This window comes from Opisthocomus hoazin, chromosome 2, assembly GCF_030867145.1.
Source record: "Opisthocomus hoazin isolate bOpiHoa1 chromosome 2, bOpiHoa1.hap1, whole genome shotgun sequence".
In the NCBI taxonomy this organism is placed as follows: Eukaryota; Metazoa; Chordata; class Aves; order Opisthocomiformes; family Opisthocomidae; genus Opisthocomus; species Opisthocomus hoazin.
Window position 1 is genome coordinate 56,479,645 of NC_134415.1, and position 15,414 is coordinate 56,495,058.

General features: G+C 44.4%; 1 protein-coding gene across 5 annotated transcripts in view; it reads left to right on the forward strand.

Moving 5' to 3' along the window:
- GRM1 (glutamate metabotropic receptor 1) overlaps positions 1 to 4,874 on the forward strand; it is a 199,405-nt gene extending 194,531 nt beyond the window's left edge. For 2 of the 5 annotated variants that reach the window (XM_075413738.1, XM_075413740.1), the window contains one exon: positions 1,093 to 1,174. Coding sequence is in view for 2 of the 5 variants with exons in the window: in XM_075413736.1 (XP_075269851.1) it covers positions 1,093 to 1,933 (841 nt within the window). In the remaining 3 variants the exon portion in view is untranslated. Of the gene's footprint in view, positions 1 to 1,092 lie in introns of all 5 variants that reach the window. The other 3 variants (XM_075413736.1, XM_075413737.1, XM_075413739.1) reach the window with 3 other exon arrangements.
- Positions 4,875 to 15,414: the final 10,540 nt, after the last annotated feature.

Consider the following 15,414-nt stretch of genomic DNA (forward strand, 5'->3'; position numbering starts at 1 on the left):
TTCTTTGTTTACTTCTACCCCCTGAGGGATGAAACCCTGAGATAAGGCTGCTTCGAATAAATAAGCTCAGAATTTCTCTCCGGTCTCTAGTTTCCACCCAGGTGATGTATATTATAATTTGTAAGTGATGTCCACTGCCTGACCTGCAATTAAACAATTGCTTGGTCCTCTTAAGCACCCCTCAGCTCCCTAAGTCTCACCAGCTGTCCCACCAGGTGCTAAGGAGGTATCACTGCTGTGAGTGCTGCTCCCTGCAAAAGTAGAGGGAAATGCAAAAAAACCCCATTACGATCCCTCAGGGACAGACCCGACCCTCAGGTGCTCACTCAGCCGAACAGCCCAGTGTTACGGGTGGATCCAGCCCTCACGTGGAGTCGGAGGGTTTGACTCGCTGTGATCATGTCGCTGCTTGCTCCTCCACCCACACAAACCAACTGTTTTCAGTCCCAGCATTTCATCCTGGTTTGTAAATAATAGTTGCTCAGGAAGAAGTGTGTTTGCCTCCTACCTGATGGAGGCCCTGGGAGTCCTTCATGTCTGCAACAGCTCATCTGTTCCTAAGTGCAAAGTGGGGCCAGGGAATGAAAAGGAAAGGAGGCATTAGTAACAATTCCTCTCTCTACACGGAGTGCCAAAGGCTAAGTCTGTGGGCTGTTTTTCTTCCAACAGTTTGGAAATATTTCCTATAAGCTGTAAATCAGGCTTAATTAAAACTCTTCCTGTGACTCTTTTTCCTTTTTGTTTTTTTATTCCCCCTGCAAGGAACAAACACAGATACAAAATGACATGGCTAGAGTCCTTGAAACGTCGCCAGCCCTCCCAGAGCCCTTCCCGTGGGCTAGGCTTTCCAGGCTGGCTGTGGGGTGGGTAACCAGCAAGGAGTAATTGCCTTTGGATGAAAATCGCAGTAATTGCTGCTGTTAAAAGGCACTGCTCTTTCCTTCTGTAGTCCTTCTGGGAGGACACGAAAAACTGAAGGGGGGAGGCTTATTAATGAGGCAAAGCAATCAGTATTTTTGTCGGCTTGTTTTTTATACTGCCTGTGTCTGCATAATGTAAATGCAAATAAACCCATCTTTATTTTATTCATAGTTCTAATGGAAAGTCTGTGTCATGGTCTGAACCAGGTGGAAGACAAGCTCCCAAGGGGGAACATATGTGGCACAGACTCTCAGTGCATGTGAAGAGCCAGGAGACAGGGTGCAATCAGACAGCGGTCATCAAACCCCTCACTAAAAGCTACCATGGCCAAAGCAAGACCCTGACTTTTACCGACATCAGCAGTAAGACTCTGTACAATGTGGTGGAAGAAGAAGATAGAGAGCCCGTTCGCCTCAACCAGCCCAGCAGCCCCTCCATGGTGGTGCACAGGCGGGTGGCGACGACCCCCCCACTGCAGGCCACGGCGGAGGAGACCCACCTCTTCTTGCCCGAGCAGCCCCCCAAGACCCTGCCCCTGCAGCCGCGGTCTGTCATGGACCAGCTGCAAGGAGTGGTCAACAAGTTTTCCACCGGCATCCCCGACTTCAATGCTGTCCTCCCCACAGTGGGCTCGGGGAACGGTGTGCGGCCCCCTTACCAGCCCGCCGTGCTGCAGCAGCCACCCCTGCCGCCTCTCCAGGTGGCCGCCTTCAGCGAGGAGCCCCTGTCTCCCCCGGCCGAGGAAGCTGAGAGCGAGAAGCTGAAGCTCATTCAGGGATACGTCTATGAGAAGAACCCAGAGGAGGAGGAGGAGGAGGAGCCGGCAACCAGCAAACTGACTCTGGAAGACTCTCCGGCGCTGACGCCCCCATCCCCTTTCCGGGATTCGGTGGCTTCGGGCAGCTCCGTGCCCAGCTCCCCCGTCTCGGAGTCGGTGCTCTGCACCCCGCCAGATGTGACCTATGCCTCTGTCATCCTGAGGGATTATAAGCAAAGCTCGTCCACCCTGTAGATGCTGCAAGATACAAGTCGAGAAGGACTTTGGCAGCTGCCCACTGGGATGTCCTGTGGAGACAAGTCTCCCAGGGCTGGGGGGAGAGAGAGCAGAGAGCAGTCGCATACAACAGGGCACAAACTTCATCCTGCACTTCAATAAATAAAAGGAAAGAAAAAGAAAAAAAGATCCATTCTGAGGGCTCAAAATTCTCTAGCTGTTAAAAATAAAAATACTGTACTTTGAGAAAATGATAGGAAACCATAATAAAGCACAAACCCAAGAGACAACTGCTATAGCAAAAAAATGAATAACCACACAGGAAAAAAAAAAATCACATTTAGTCACACTCTCTCTTGGCAGTGCTTGAAAAGGACTCTGAGAAGTGTGACCCGGAGAAGTCATTAGCGCATCTCATGACTGCTGTCTGGCTGCTGTGGAAGCAACACACCCAGGAGCTGGAAGGACAGAGTGTGGTGAGGGGGAGTGAAGCTACTTGTATATGAGACAAATATGCATAAATATTCTTTTCCTGGTTTCTATAGGTGGTATAACTGTGTAACGTGTTTGGGGGAGAGGAGCTGAGATAATGTGAAAGCATATGGCTCCTACTGACTTTTGTCTGAACAATTTGTTCTTCATACTAGGCTGCTTTTTGGGGGATTTGGGCTTTTTTAACACTGATTGTGAACAGAGCAAGAAATATGATCAATTTAAGACTCAAGAGGTTTCTGAAGAAAACCCTTGCTGTGGTACTTGTAATACGACAAGGACTTAGAAAAACTGCCCTTTTGTATAAGAGTGCAAACCATGCGGCTAAACTGTTACACAACGTTTCTTGTAGCAGAACAATATTTACTGACGAACATTTCATACTACAACATATTTGCCATGTGATTACATCATTCCTTTGTGTTACTTTCGAATCAAATACATCAGAAAATAGCTGTACACTTAGAGCAACAACTACTACTCTGAAAGAAAGGCAGTTCCATACTTGGGGTTACAGAGTCAGTCTCGAAGCAAGAGAACGAGCGTACGTTTGTGTTTCCGTATGTGTGTGTATGGTATGTGTGAAGCGTAATGTCCAATGACTACACTGGAAGATTGTCGTATATACTATGAATATTTTTATGTTTGAATCATGTTTTGTATCACATTGCTACAAATATTCAATAGATCTTTGGAGGTTTATATGCTGTGCTTGCACTTTTTTTTTGTATACAAGCTGAGACAGTTGTTAACCTTATAATAGGGTGCTTTATTTTGCAGATATTTTATGAAGTAGACATATGGTGTTAATAACCAGTGCATTGAAAACTTGTTCTTTTACATTTGCAGCAAGTGTTGTTAACAAAAAAAAAAGAAAACGCAAAAAGAAAAAAGTCATTTTAGAAATCTTGCACATGCCAGTATGAAGGTGAGACAGGAAAAGTAATTGAACTGTTTTGTTGCTTCCGATAATTTAAAATAAAATCATGTCCAGACAGGAAATTTCATCAGTGCTTAATGTGTGCATAAATTCCCAGGGTTTGTTATAAATGGTCCTTTTAATCTCTTCATGATGTTTTGTTGTGAGTTCTTTTCATATGCTTTCACTTCCATTTAATATACAATATTCTATCTTAAAAATCACTTCTAGGCAGCTGTAGTTCTGTCATTCATTCCTCCTCCTCTGTCCTTCATGTGTTTCCTAGAGATGGGCCTAATCCAAAGCTCTCTAATGATTGGCATGTTCAAAGTCCAGATCTAATTGCTGTGGCTTGAAGTTAATTATACTTATTATTACCCTATTTATAAATGTGTGTATTATACATATACAAGACAAGATTTTAACTGCTATGAACTTTTATTGTGCTGTTGAATTTAGCTGAGGATCTATCCCACAGTTCCACACTTTATTTCCAAAGATGTTTTTAAGGAATCTCTTCATGTTAATATAGTCTAAAACCTGATTTTATCCATGCTTCTTGTGACTATTCTGTCAAGTTTTTTCTGAATTCATCATATTTCTACTCTTTGTCTTTCTTTTCACTTGAATTTTTAAGGAGTCCTGCTGCCAGTCATCAATTCTTCTCTGAAGATCCAAATCTCATTTTTTTTCTCTAATTATTTAGCAGTGGTATTGGAAGGTGTGGCTGGTGCTCAAAACCAGATAGAGCTGTTTTTACTCATCCTCTTTTCACGATGTCTGCTCCTTTCACTACGACTAGTGGCCAATTACTAACATTGTCCCAATGTGGACAGCATGAAATGACTTTGCCCAAAGACACGGTTATGTCTTTGTCAGTAGATTGATGCCTCTGTAACGAACTGAAGACACCTGAGGGGCCAGCTGGTTGATTTTTGTCTGCTTCAGGCTTTTAGGGGGATTTTTTTGTAGTTGTGTTTTTTTTTTAATGCCGATGACTCATTAAAGCAATGTGAAAAATGCCATATTTTCTTTGCTTATCACCGCACTGGCAATGAATTCTATCTTCTTATAATCTTAGTATAAGCTTAGCTGTGCAGTTTCCGAAAACATGCATTGTCAGTAGCACACAGCTAGTACTAGGAAGTCGGTCTTTGAAGAAATGAGATAGATAAGAAAAAGATACGTAGCAGGCCTGTATAGATGGCAGACGGCAAGGTGGCAAGGTACTACTGTTTTCATATCTGTCTGTTTTGGACATGTTAAGCACTGATTTTCTTACTGCAATCTAATTATATCATGAGTAGGAGTTTTCTTGAAATTCAGTATATTAGCTTTTAGTTTGTAATTGTTAAAACTGGAAACATACACATACTTAAATATACCTAAAGAGCAAGAACTCACCTTGTGTATGTAGTTGTATGAGCTATGAAGCTTACTGTAAAACTTCTTTCTTTGGTCTGTCAAATGCTTGCTGAGAACTGCCTTTTTGTCGATCTTGAAAATGCTGTAAAATAAACATTTTCTATTTATTATTTAAAGCTAGAATGCCAAGATTATTAATTTTTGCTTCCTAAGTAGAAAATAGCCATGTCTAGCCATTAATTGTTCCAGGGCTTTCCAGTGTCGTGTCAGAGAGATGGCGGGATGCTCAAACAGAGGTAGGTATTGATCATATTGTGGCATGTAGATGATATGAGGGTTGGGAGATTTCTGTTTAGAAAACAAACACCAGCTTTTTGGCTTCCTAATAAAAATCAGGAGCGCTCTAGGTATGCATTTGGGCTGACATGTCGTAGAAGATAATTTAATGGGAAATGACAGGAAATTTTGCTCCCCAGGGACATGGGGAAATACCAGCCTTTCACTGGAAGAATTCCATGTGTTTGATGCTCTCAGATGTCAGCTTCTCCCATCAGGGAAACTCTAATATGCTTTCTTGACAGCTATAAGCAATAGTCATTGATCCACCCTGGACATCTCGTGCCTTCTTCCTTTACTGCCTCTGTATAGAGCAAAGTACTGGGACTCTTGGCTCCTGCTCTGCAACTCACACACACTGTGGCGTTTCGGTGGCTCCTGAACTGCTGTGTGCCTCAGCTGGTGGCTCAGTAAGATGGGAGTATAAATACTTTTCCTGGAGCACACCTGAGATTTTCAGACTCAAGCGGCACTAAACAAAGAAAATCTAGCTCTTTCTCTCTTTACTCTTGCAAATAGGCTTATTTCTAGTGGCTTCTTGGTTTGGATCTGGCCTTGCAAGAGTCCATGTCTGAGTTGTCAGTCTACCTACAATTACTGCACTGCTGGAGTACAGAGAATGACATTACATTCAGCGGTAAGTGCCAAAAATATAGTCTCTTTCCTTGTAGAGGGTGGGGTGTTTTTTTTCATTTTTCAACTGAAGTCTAGGCAATCTGTGTCTTAGTAAAGGTTCTGCAGATCAAGTGGACTCAGTTACAAAATCCCCTCAGGGTACCACAGCAGTTACTCCCCTTCAGAACACCCAGTGCAGCGTTGCTGCCAGCACCTTTCTTGCAACTGTTTGTGGGACCCAGCCCACAGCATCTTATCCTGAGCCCGCTGCACATCCCAGCAGTCACATGTGGCGCTTGGGGATACGTTGTATTGTGAACGTGGGAATAAGTACGATGGTAACATCTGAGAATCATCCAAGTAATGTTATAACAATTTTTATCTGGTCTCTAACCAGCTACACATATGCTGTGCAAATGAATTCGTTTTCAAATTGCAGTATTCGCATAGGAGGTTAGTACTAATTGTTTTATGCATGACTTTCCAAACAGTCTGGCTGGCGCAACAAGCCCAGCAAGTCCTACTTTCTTTTAGATGCAGTTTCAGTTTTTGTATTGCTGTGCTTTGAGCTGCCAGCGCGGATGAGGATCATTTCAGTTTAAGTCACTCTAGAACACATAAATATTTCAGTTCATATTCTTTTTTTTTTTTTAAACTAATTTCTCCACATAAACATACAACAATATGAACATTACCAGAAAGAGCAGATTGGGCAAAATCTATATAAACAGACTCCAGTAGATATGAGCAAACAACAGTTGGTGGAAGTGCTAAAGGAAAATATGTAGAAAGCCAGATGCTCCAGCCTGTTAAAGCTGCTTTATTAGTCTCTGGATCTCCAGAGCAGTTCTTAATGTGCTTTAGTCTGACAAAGAAAAAGACTACTCCAGTGCTGCAGAGTCTTTTTAGAGTCGTTTGGCCCCAGAACCAAGGCAGATAATGTGACAGGTGGAAAGGGAGTGAGATCCTATGTCTTCAGCTGCATTTCTCCTGATCTAACCCAAGAAAAGGCAGAACAAAATCCAAGGCTGGGGAAACACAAGTATGAATGCTTTAAATTAGAAATAACCAAATCTGAATTTTCAAGATAATTGACTGCTCCAGCAGATGGCTGGGAGATATAAGCAAATTGTCTTTAAGTCTTTAAACCAGTGAAGAATTCGCAGGATAGAATTGTTAGGCTTCTGCTATACAGGGGGTCAGATTAAATGATCTTATTAGTCACAAGCTGCCAAAAAAGCCCATCTGAAATAGCTTTACACTGAGTAAACGCATGCCTGATCCAGGACCACAGAGCAGCAAAGCAGCTTAATATACTTCAGCTTTAGTCTCGAGCCTCCTGCCAAGGACAGTGTTGGCGACTCCGCCAGCCTGGTCCGTGCCTATCTGCCCAAGCCCTACTCAGTAGGCCAGGTCTCTGGACCCAGGCTGGTGTGTCACATCCACTTTTCATGGAGTAAGTAGCTACCAGAAGAAAAGGGCAATGAATATTGGGCCCCTGGAGGTGTACATATCACTCTTTAGGGAAGAACAGTGAAGCAGATTGCTAACAGCTGTTCTACGCAAGGTCTGAGCAGCTGTTAAAAATGGTGCTTACATGGGAGTGGGAAAAGCATGGTTTTGTAGATTTTATTGTTGTGGTGGGTTTTTTTGCCCAAATAAATGAGTCACTAGACACTTGGCAAGTACCTGTCTGCAAATCACCGGGAAGGAGAAGCCAACTCTGTAGAGAATATCAAGGCCTATTTTCATCTGCATAAGATTTCCAACAGGGGTATTAGCAAAAAGGGAGATAAGGAATGTCATGCAGCCAAGCACGTGGTGCTACCACAGGCCCCATATCTAGATCTGGCCCCACATTTTGGCGAACGCTCCAAGCTCCCAAACAGAGATGGTAGATGAGAGCAGGAGTGACTGGTTGCCATTTCCAGTGCCACAGGTAACTCCTATCCAACTCAAAAACAAGAAAAGAATTCTTTGCCTTTGCCAGTACAACTTCCAGTGCTCAGTAAATCACAACCTGAGAGAGCTGGTCACTGTTTGGTACCAAGAAAGAGCATCTGTTTTCTACCCAGTTTCAAAGGTGGGCGTAAGCAGTATATCTCTACAGAAGAAAAATATCATTGTGAGTTGTGGGTTTCCACAACCAAAAGGCCTCTAGGTAGGTGGAGAAGCAGCTGGCACAGATACCAGTGCAGACAGATAAGATTTTAGGAGTGGTATGTATCGATGACATTCAATCCACCCACTTGCTTATTGCACACCATGTAATCTGTAGGTGGCATGAGATCCATCCCCCCACCCACGCCACGGCACGGTGTACGGGACTCCTACCTCTCTGAGCGGCTCTGAGTCTGTATCAGGCACAGGAATCTGCGAGAGCCCCTGGCTGGAAAAGCGGTGTGCCGGGGGGACAGGCTCAGGTCAGCTCCTCTTGACTCCCCATTCGCCTTACACGGGCTGTCTTTGCAAGGCACCGAGGGCTGATTTTCCTTGCAGACACCACCTAGAGATGTGGGATTTCAGCGCTGCGGAAGGCCTCGAAAGAAGTCAATGTTTCAACAAGAGCTGTTTCCCCAGCTCCCCTCCCACGGACTGCACGAAGGCTGTGCACGAGGTGAGGCCAGCCTCCCCCACTATGGCTAAGGAGACCTGTTGATCCTACAGCCCTAATCCGAGGGGTGACGAACCGCCGCTTTCCTGAACGCGCGGCAGCACGTGCTGCCAAGAGCCTGTGGTGTGCCTACAGCCCCTGTACACGTGCTCGGTGGAAGCATCACGTCTGCTGCTCCCTGAGCTGCCCGCGCTGGGGGGCTGAGCAGCACACAGGGCTCGCTGTAGCCTTCACCAGCCTTAATGACACAGGGAAAGAGAAGGAGCAAAAGAGAGAGAACAAATTGCTTTTGTCTCTCTGACAAGAAAGGCAGGCAGGACTGTGCTCTGCAGCCAGCAGAGTATCCCTAAAATCTTCAGCTAGAGCCCCTCTTCTGACAGTCTCGTCAGCTCCTGCAATTTGCATTTGGACAGACCTGAGGAGCTGGCCCTGTGTTCTTTAGCTGCACTAAAACAGACAGACTGCAAAATTATCAAAGCAAAGTGCTTAAATACCACCACTGGGAGTGATGGCTCTCACGGAAGCTGAATCTGAGCAATGCTTTCAGAAACTTACAGTATAGGATTTTTTAACGTGCCTTTTAGACTTCAAAGCGCACTGACAAACAGATGTCTTTTTATTTGGGGAAGGAGTCAGGATCTAATGTGTTTTCCTGGGATGTACTATACATGTGTTGCTTAAACACTGAAACAAAACAATTCTACTGTATTTCATTTTGGCAGGTACCTTGACAATTTGGGGGGGAGGGGAGGTGTTGTTTGGTTTTTCTTTTTTTTTTATATTTTATTTCTTTTTTAAAATAATGCCTGGATTACCTAGCAATATTATTACCTGAGCCAGGTTTTTCATGTGCATCTGTGCAATGCTAATTTAGAAACTGAAGCCTCAAAGTGCTGAGATCCTCAGTGTGTATGAATCAGTGCAAGTCCTGAATTATGTGATTTTCCTCGAGAAGCCGTTCCAGTACCTCTGCTATTAAGTTTTGCGTTTCCTGAACATGCATTTCCCACCCCAAGCTCCATTTTGCAGTTGTGAGGATCTTTGGCTCATCTCTGGTTTTGCTGCTGCTGCTTGCTATTCTTATCATTTTGTGTGGTACCTTTAGCAGCCTTGGCAAAACTGCAGCGTGGAAGTGCCTATCAGGCTGTATTTCCACCACAGTGCCGAGAGATCTTCCTTCTGACCTCTATTTTCCTTTTTGAGAGGTGGCTATGCTGCCTGTCCCCCCCTCCATCCTGCTTTTTGCCCTTGGGCAGTATGGCTGTTCACTTTAGAAAACACTGAATAAGAAAGTTTTGCCCTCCTGTTGTCCCTGGCAGCAGGATTTGCACAGACCCATGGACCCGGTGCTCAGGCAGGGCAGTCTGGCAGGAGTCACGCTGCTGGGGATGAACTCGGTGCATCGCAGCCTGGGCTTGAGCTCCATCCCCAGTTCAGCTGTTGACTCATATAGAGACTTTGGGACATTCGCCTACCCAGGAGTATTTCAGAGCTGCACAAGGGAGCTGGGTGCCACTTTGCAATTAACACAAGTAAAAATTAGGCATGGAAATCCTTCAGCCACCTTTGAAAACTCAGCCTGTCTTTCCCTTCATTTCAGGTCTGGACAAAGGAGAGAGGTGTATAAAGACATGTGGATTTCCATAGCCCTTTTATTCTCCTTCGCAACTCCACCTCAATGCCACTTCACTCTTGCTTATTCTTTTCCAGACTTTTTCTACAGCGTGTCTGGCATAGCGGTGGAGGTGGCACTATCTACTTCAACATTTTTTGCTGGGACATCTCATTTTCCTTCTTGTTTCCAGTTACCTTATGATCAGTGCTAAAGGAAGATTTTGGAGGTCTGTGAAAGCTTGTGGAATAAAAAGAACACACAAAGAGGAGGCAAGACAGACTTATCAGCTGGGGCTAGCTTGGGTGCCACAGGGGTATAAATCACCAAATAAGGTCACAATCCACAGCACAGTTAACCCCTAGGAGGACAGAAATACCAGCAGGGCTGAGGAGAACTAATTTTCTCAGCAAGACCCAGGCTTTGTGCCCTACCTCCAGCATAATGCTGTGCTGTCAGCTGCAATATCACTACCTGCAAAACACTCAGAGCCTTTTTCTTCTTACTGCTGGGTTTTTTTTTGAGATAGGTATCATCATCTTCAGTGGCTGCTGCACACAGACCTTTCCCCACAGACCTTTCCATCACTTACAAAATATTCAAAGCCTTTCTCTTCTGCTTGCTGTTATTCAAGATAGGTGTCATCATCTTCAATGCGAAGCACACCCGGTCCATGAGAGACTGGGCACTGCGCAGTGCCGGAGCAGGATCAGGACCCAGGGAGCAAACAACCTTCCTTGCACAGCACGCTGCTTTGAGACATTTGTGTTCCACATGTTTTCTGTCTGCATTTAGAGCTCTCTGAGCTCTGCTGGCTGCCCGGAGCCTCAGCACCGCTGTTCACAGCAGCATGAACAATGCACAGCTGGCAGAAAACAATGCAGCAAGCAATATTTACCTTTTGACCTCAATTCTCCAGCTCAATTGCTAGGGCTTCCCCTTCCCCATGTGCCTTATCTTCCTGTCACAAATAGCTTCTCACCTGTGACACAAAGAAGCAAGCCTGAACGAAGAAATGAGGAAGAAAGACAATTTTCTGTGCAAAGGCTTCTCACTGCCAAGACAGGTGGCTCTGGGAACAGCTTTGCAGGTCCCTCCAGAGGATCCACCACGTGATGGCGCACAGCCTGGGGATGTCAGGCAGGGTGGAAGGAGCCCTCCTGGGCCCTTCAAGACCACGGGTAATTCAGTGGTGGTGTTCACCAACGCATCAAGACACATGCAGGACTGATTTGGGATAAAGAGCTTTGAAAAAGGGGAGAACAGGCAATTGTCCCTCACTGTCCTCATCCAAGGCAGCCAGGTCAGGGTGTCCACCTGAGTGTAGGACTTGCTGCCATGTTGGGGACAGCCTTCAGCTCGCCCAGCCTCAGCCTCTCTTTGCCTCCAGGCCCTCCTGAGCTCCAGCCCTGGTTCTTCCCATTGGTTTCTCTCCTTCCCTGGGCAAAAATGCCTGCAGGGGTTGGCGCGAATCTGATGATTTTGTTTGCTTGCTCCAGGGGTCTCCAATGATACGTTTTCATCTGTACTCTAAGTGAAATGCAAATTGAAATCAGAACTACTGATGATCAGAACAGGAGGCAGTGTCACTGTCCCAGTTGGGAAGGGAGAGCAACGGTGCCAACACCCAATGCTGCGGGTGTTGTACTTACAGCGCACAGTGATAGAAACAGAAGGAGAGAGGCTGCGTGAATGGACCCTGCGAGTTGTTTCACTCTGACATACATAAAATCCTGGCTAAATCATGAAAATCCAGAGTCCTGACTGGGCTGGATGGAAGAAGTGATGCACTCTGTCCATTAGAGCTTTACGTCTTGTCCGCAATAGGCCAAGCTCAGACATCCCTGTCAGCTGAGGATTTTTTGGAGTTTGTACCCACTGTCACAGTGGATCACATTGGACAAAGCAACAGAAGCAAAACACAAAAGAGAAGCAGCCCTGTAAGGGCAAGAAGCGCGTCTCAGCAGGAAGAGCTAATTCTTAAAAGACATATTGGCTACTGAACTTAATAGCCGAGATGTTACAAGTTATTTCAGGATTCTCCTCCTAACGCTCTAGGTTCAGTCCAGACAAAGGCTAAGAGTAATGCTTCGGAGGGTATCAAGCAGTGAGAAGCCTTGTAGTGTTGTTGTAATAACAATATGCCAAGGATTTCTCCATCTTCTGCTTTTTTGAGGAGATCTGAACCCTTTTTTAAAATTTTCAAGTGGTGCCCAAACACCCACATTTCACAAGAATGATTAATATGAAGTGACCAGGACAGAGGAATCAGGGTCCAGCTTCTAATATTAAAGTTATAGGATATAGTGGCAAAAAGTTTTTTTCTTCTTTAATCCAGATTTGAAAGTATCACTGCATCCGTAGAACACTTCAAAGGAAACTTGCATCACTCCCTACCAGGAAAGGTCCACTCAAGCACTGATATATTTATTTTACTATTTACCATGTTGCAAAAAAAAAGCCTCCTGCAGACCATCAGGTATATATAGAAATTTTATCACAGCTCTCACATCAGCTGTTGGGCACATGTTATGTAGTGCTGGACCTAAAGAAAAAAAGGGAGAGGATCCTCCAATTACGGCCATTTTTCCTAAAGCCCTTAGTCATGTTTTCTTCTCTACGAAAGCACCTACATTTAAAGATGCAGTATGTAGGCTTTTCACATCGCCTGAACATTGCCAGCCACAAAGGCTGAACACCTGATGTGGTGAGCTAATGCCTGATGCTAATCATCCAGTCAGGACAGTTTTGCTAAATTTTCCAAAAGGTAACTCTCTTATGGGCAACTCGTAACTGCCACGAGTGGATAATATGCGTTTGACCAGGTTCAGACAAAGAAACAGTCTTTAGCGGAAGATTAGCGTTGATTTATTTCCTTTATTTTGAGAGGAAAACCTTGCATAAACCCATAAAGAAGCTACACTTTGTACTGTATCTTTTCCTAGAAATACGTAATTCGGTGATTTTCAACAAAAAGCTGAAACATGTTTCCCCTACAGAAAGAAATAGTGTAAAGCTGGTTCCTTGGGGGAAAAGAGAGGTTTTGTACTTGGACAGAAAGTCTGATATCTGCAAGACAATATCCAGTCATTAATGATTGTGTGGTCAGTCTTCATCACTGACAATCACCTCAAGCCATGCAGAAAAAGTAGTTACTGGTATCAATCCAATAACTAAGAGGCATGAGTCCACATTTTAATTGTCAGTAAGCAGCACTTTTATGGGTAAATATAAGAGGCAGTAAACAAACTTACCTTCTCATGCCTACTGAAACACTGAAGTTGCTCAAGAGAGACTTAAGGCTCATGAATATCTGCATTTTCTCTCGCAAGTACCTCCAAGATTTTCTAAACTGATGACGCGGCATCTTACAAAATGCTGTGTTCACACTTAAATAGCTTAGTCCCAAGTCCTTTCTGCCTCTGCGATTTATGTCATTATTCAGCCTGGTACAAGACACTTGGGCCCTTCAAAGGCTGTCTGCTGGAAGGCTATGAGCTCTCCTCCTAGAGCTTTGCAGAGCATAAAATAGTCGTGGATTCAGTCTGTCTGTAATGTGGCGCGTTTGTGTGGGATGTAGCACTGTCCTCCCCATTTGGCAGGTGAGGAGGCTGACACATCATGTACTAACACCAACATTTGCAAATATTTTCCTAAAGCTAAGCACTGAGTTCTTATTTTGACATTTAAAGAAAAAAAAATAGCCTGTTTTGGTTCTCATCTTCTCCTGAAGTTAATGGCAGCTACAGATATTAAGCATATATGTAACATTTGGGTTGTTGATATAACTACTAATGGATTTAGGTGCCTTTCTGAAGAAATGTTTCAAACTATTGCTCCAAGGGGGGGATCCTGTAGCACGAGTGGGGACCTATGGCACTGAGAAGTACCATAGGTCTACCTATGATTATTTATTGATACTCATCTTGGACGTTAAAAGCTACACTAATGTTGCTTGGTACCATCTAGCCCCAGATCTAGCAGTCTGCAATAGGACATGCCCAATGCAGGAACGCTTATTCATCTCTAGTTCTAATTTCTTTTCAGACATTCCTCAGGACAAAGCCTTTAATTATGTCGCCACATAACCATCTGCCTTTTACAGGAGCTCTCCCTCTCTTTCAGTGCAGGGGATGGACTCTGCTCAGATAGTGAGTAGCTTCACTGATGAGGTGAGCAAGCTTTCTTTACTAAGCATCACTCAAATTAAGTAAATAATTTTATTTTACAACTCTCCTGTGAGACGTGAGGATGCTGTTAGTCCTACAAAGCCATATATAAAACTGAGGCAGAGACAGAGAAGGGTCAAACCATTAACTGTGGGTCCTCAGTTTGACCAAACTACTTCAATTCACACAGCACTATAATATTATATAGAAGTCATACATAAAATCTCAGCTTCGTTACTTCAGTACCACTTGTGACTGCCCAAAGCTGGAAATCAAGTCTGGTATTTTAAGTTGATGAAAGACAGTCTTCTGCCTTCTCTCAATGCTCACCTTCATTTGCTACATGATTTTCATTTACCACACGAACCTGATTCATTCCTAAAACAAGTTCTTCCTGTTACTGAATATAAAAGTAGCCCATGGGAAAGAGGTGTTTGCTCCTGTCATTAAAAGCTGCCTTAACATGTCTATACAAAGGGAACAAAGCAAGGTTATGCTTTGTAAGAGTTTAAGTTTGCAGACCGTGCATGTTAATACTGTTCCTGGGGGCAGAATTTACCATCTTTTTCAAGCTGAAGCAGAGCCTGGGGTTTGCATCTGGCAGCAGAGCCGTGACAGCCTCGTGGCAGCTGGTGATGGCTTGGGCTGTGTGGACTCACTGTGTAGTCCCTGCAGTACCTGAGTGGCAATAAGGGCTTCTCACCCCCTCGGTAGCCCAGTGCTACAGGGTGGTGGGACGCTTCGCCAGTGAGCTTACAGCATGTGTTGGGGCCACTGGGTCACCCTGGGAGGAGTCATCTCTGTGTCAGACGTGTCTGCTTCCCCACTGACCTCCTACAACTTCCCTGCTCAGGAGAGAGTGTCCCAGTCTCCATGCCGAGTACCTCGTAGCCCCTTGGCAGACACATTGCACACCTGATCCCCATAGTCAATTCAGATTGAATTTCGTGCTTGTTAAAGAAGCTGTTGTATTTTTTTTTTCAACTGACAAAAGAAAATCTTTTATTTTAGCTCTTAATATTTGAGATTGGTTGAACTGCTGGAAAACTGCAGCCCCAACAATTTAACAAAATTTCAAGCAGCTGCAAGCAAAGTCTTACAGCAGGAGATGCTGTAAAGCTTTAAGCTACATCAGGGTAGCAGACCTCAGCGGCAGATGTTGGGGTAGACTGTCAGCCAAACTCAGAAGTACAGGAAAGCATCTTTGCTGTTCTTATGCCTGTTTGGTAGGATATTTCTTGCAGTTCTAAACCACTGTCAAGCAGCCGGTCTTGTTGAAAATCTAGCTGCATCCATTATCCCCTGACATCTATTGTGACTGTGTGCTATTTAGATGAAAGAAAAGTTATTCATTAGGGAATCATTTGACAATATAAA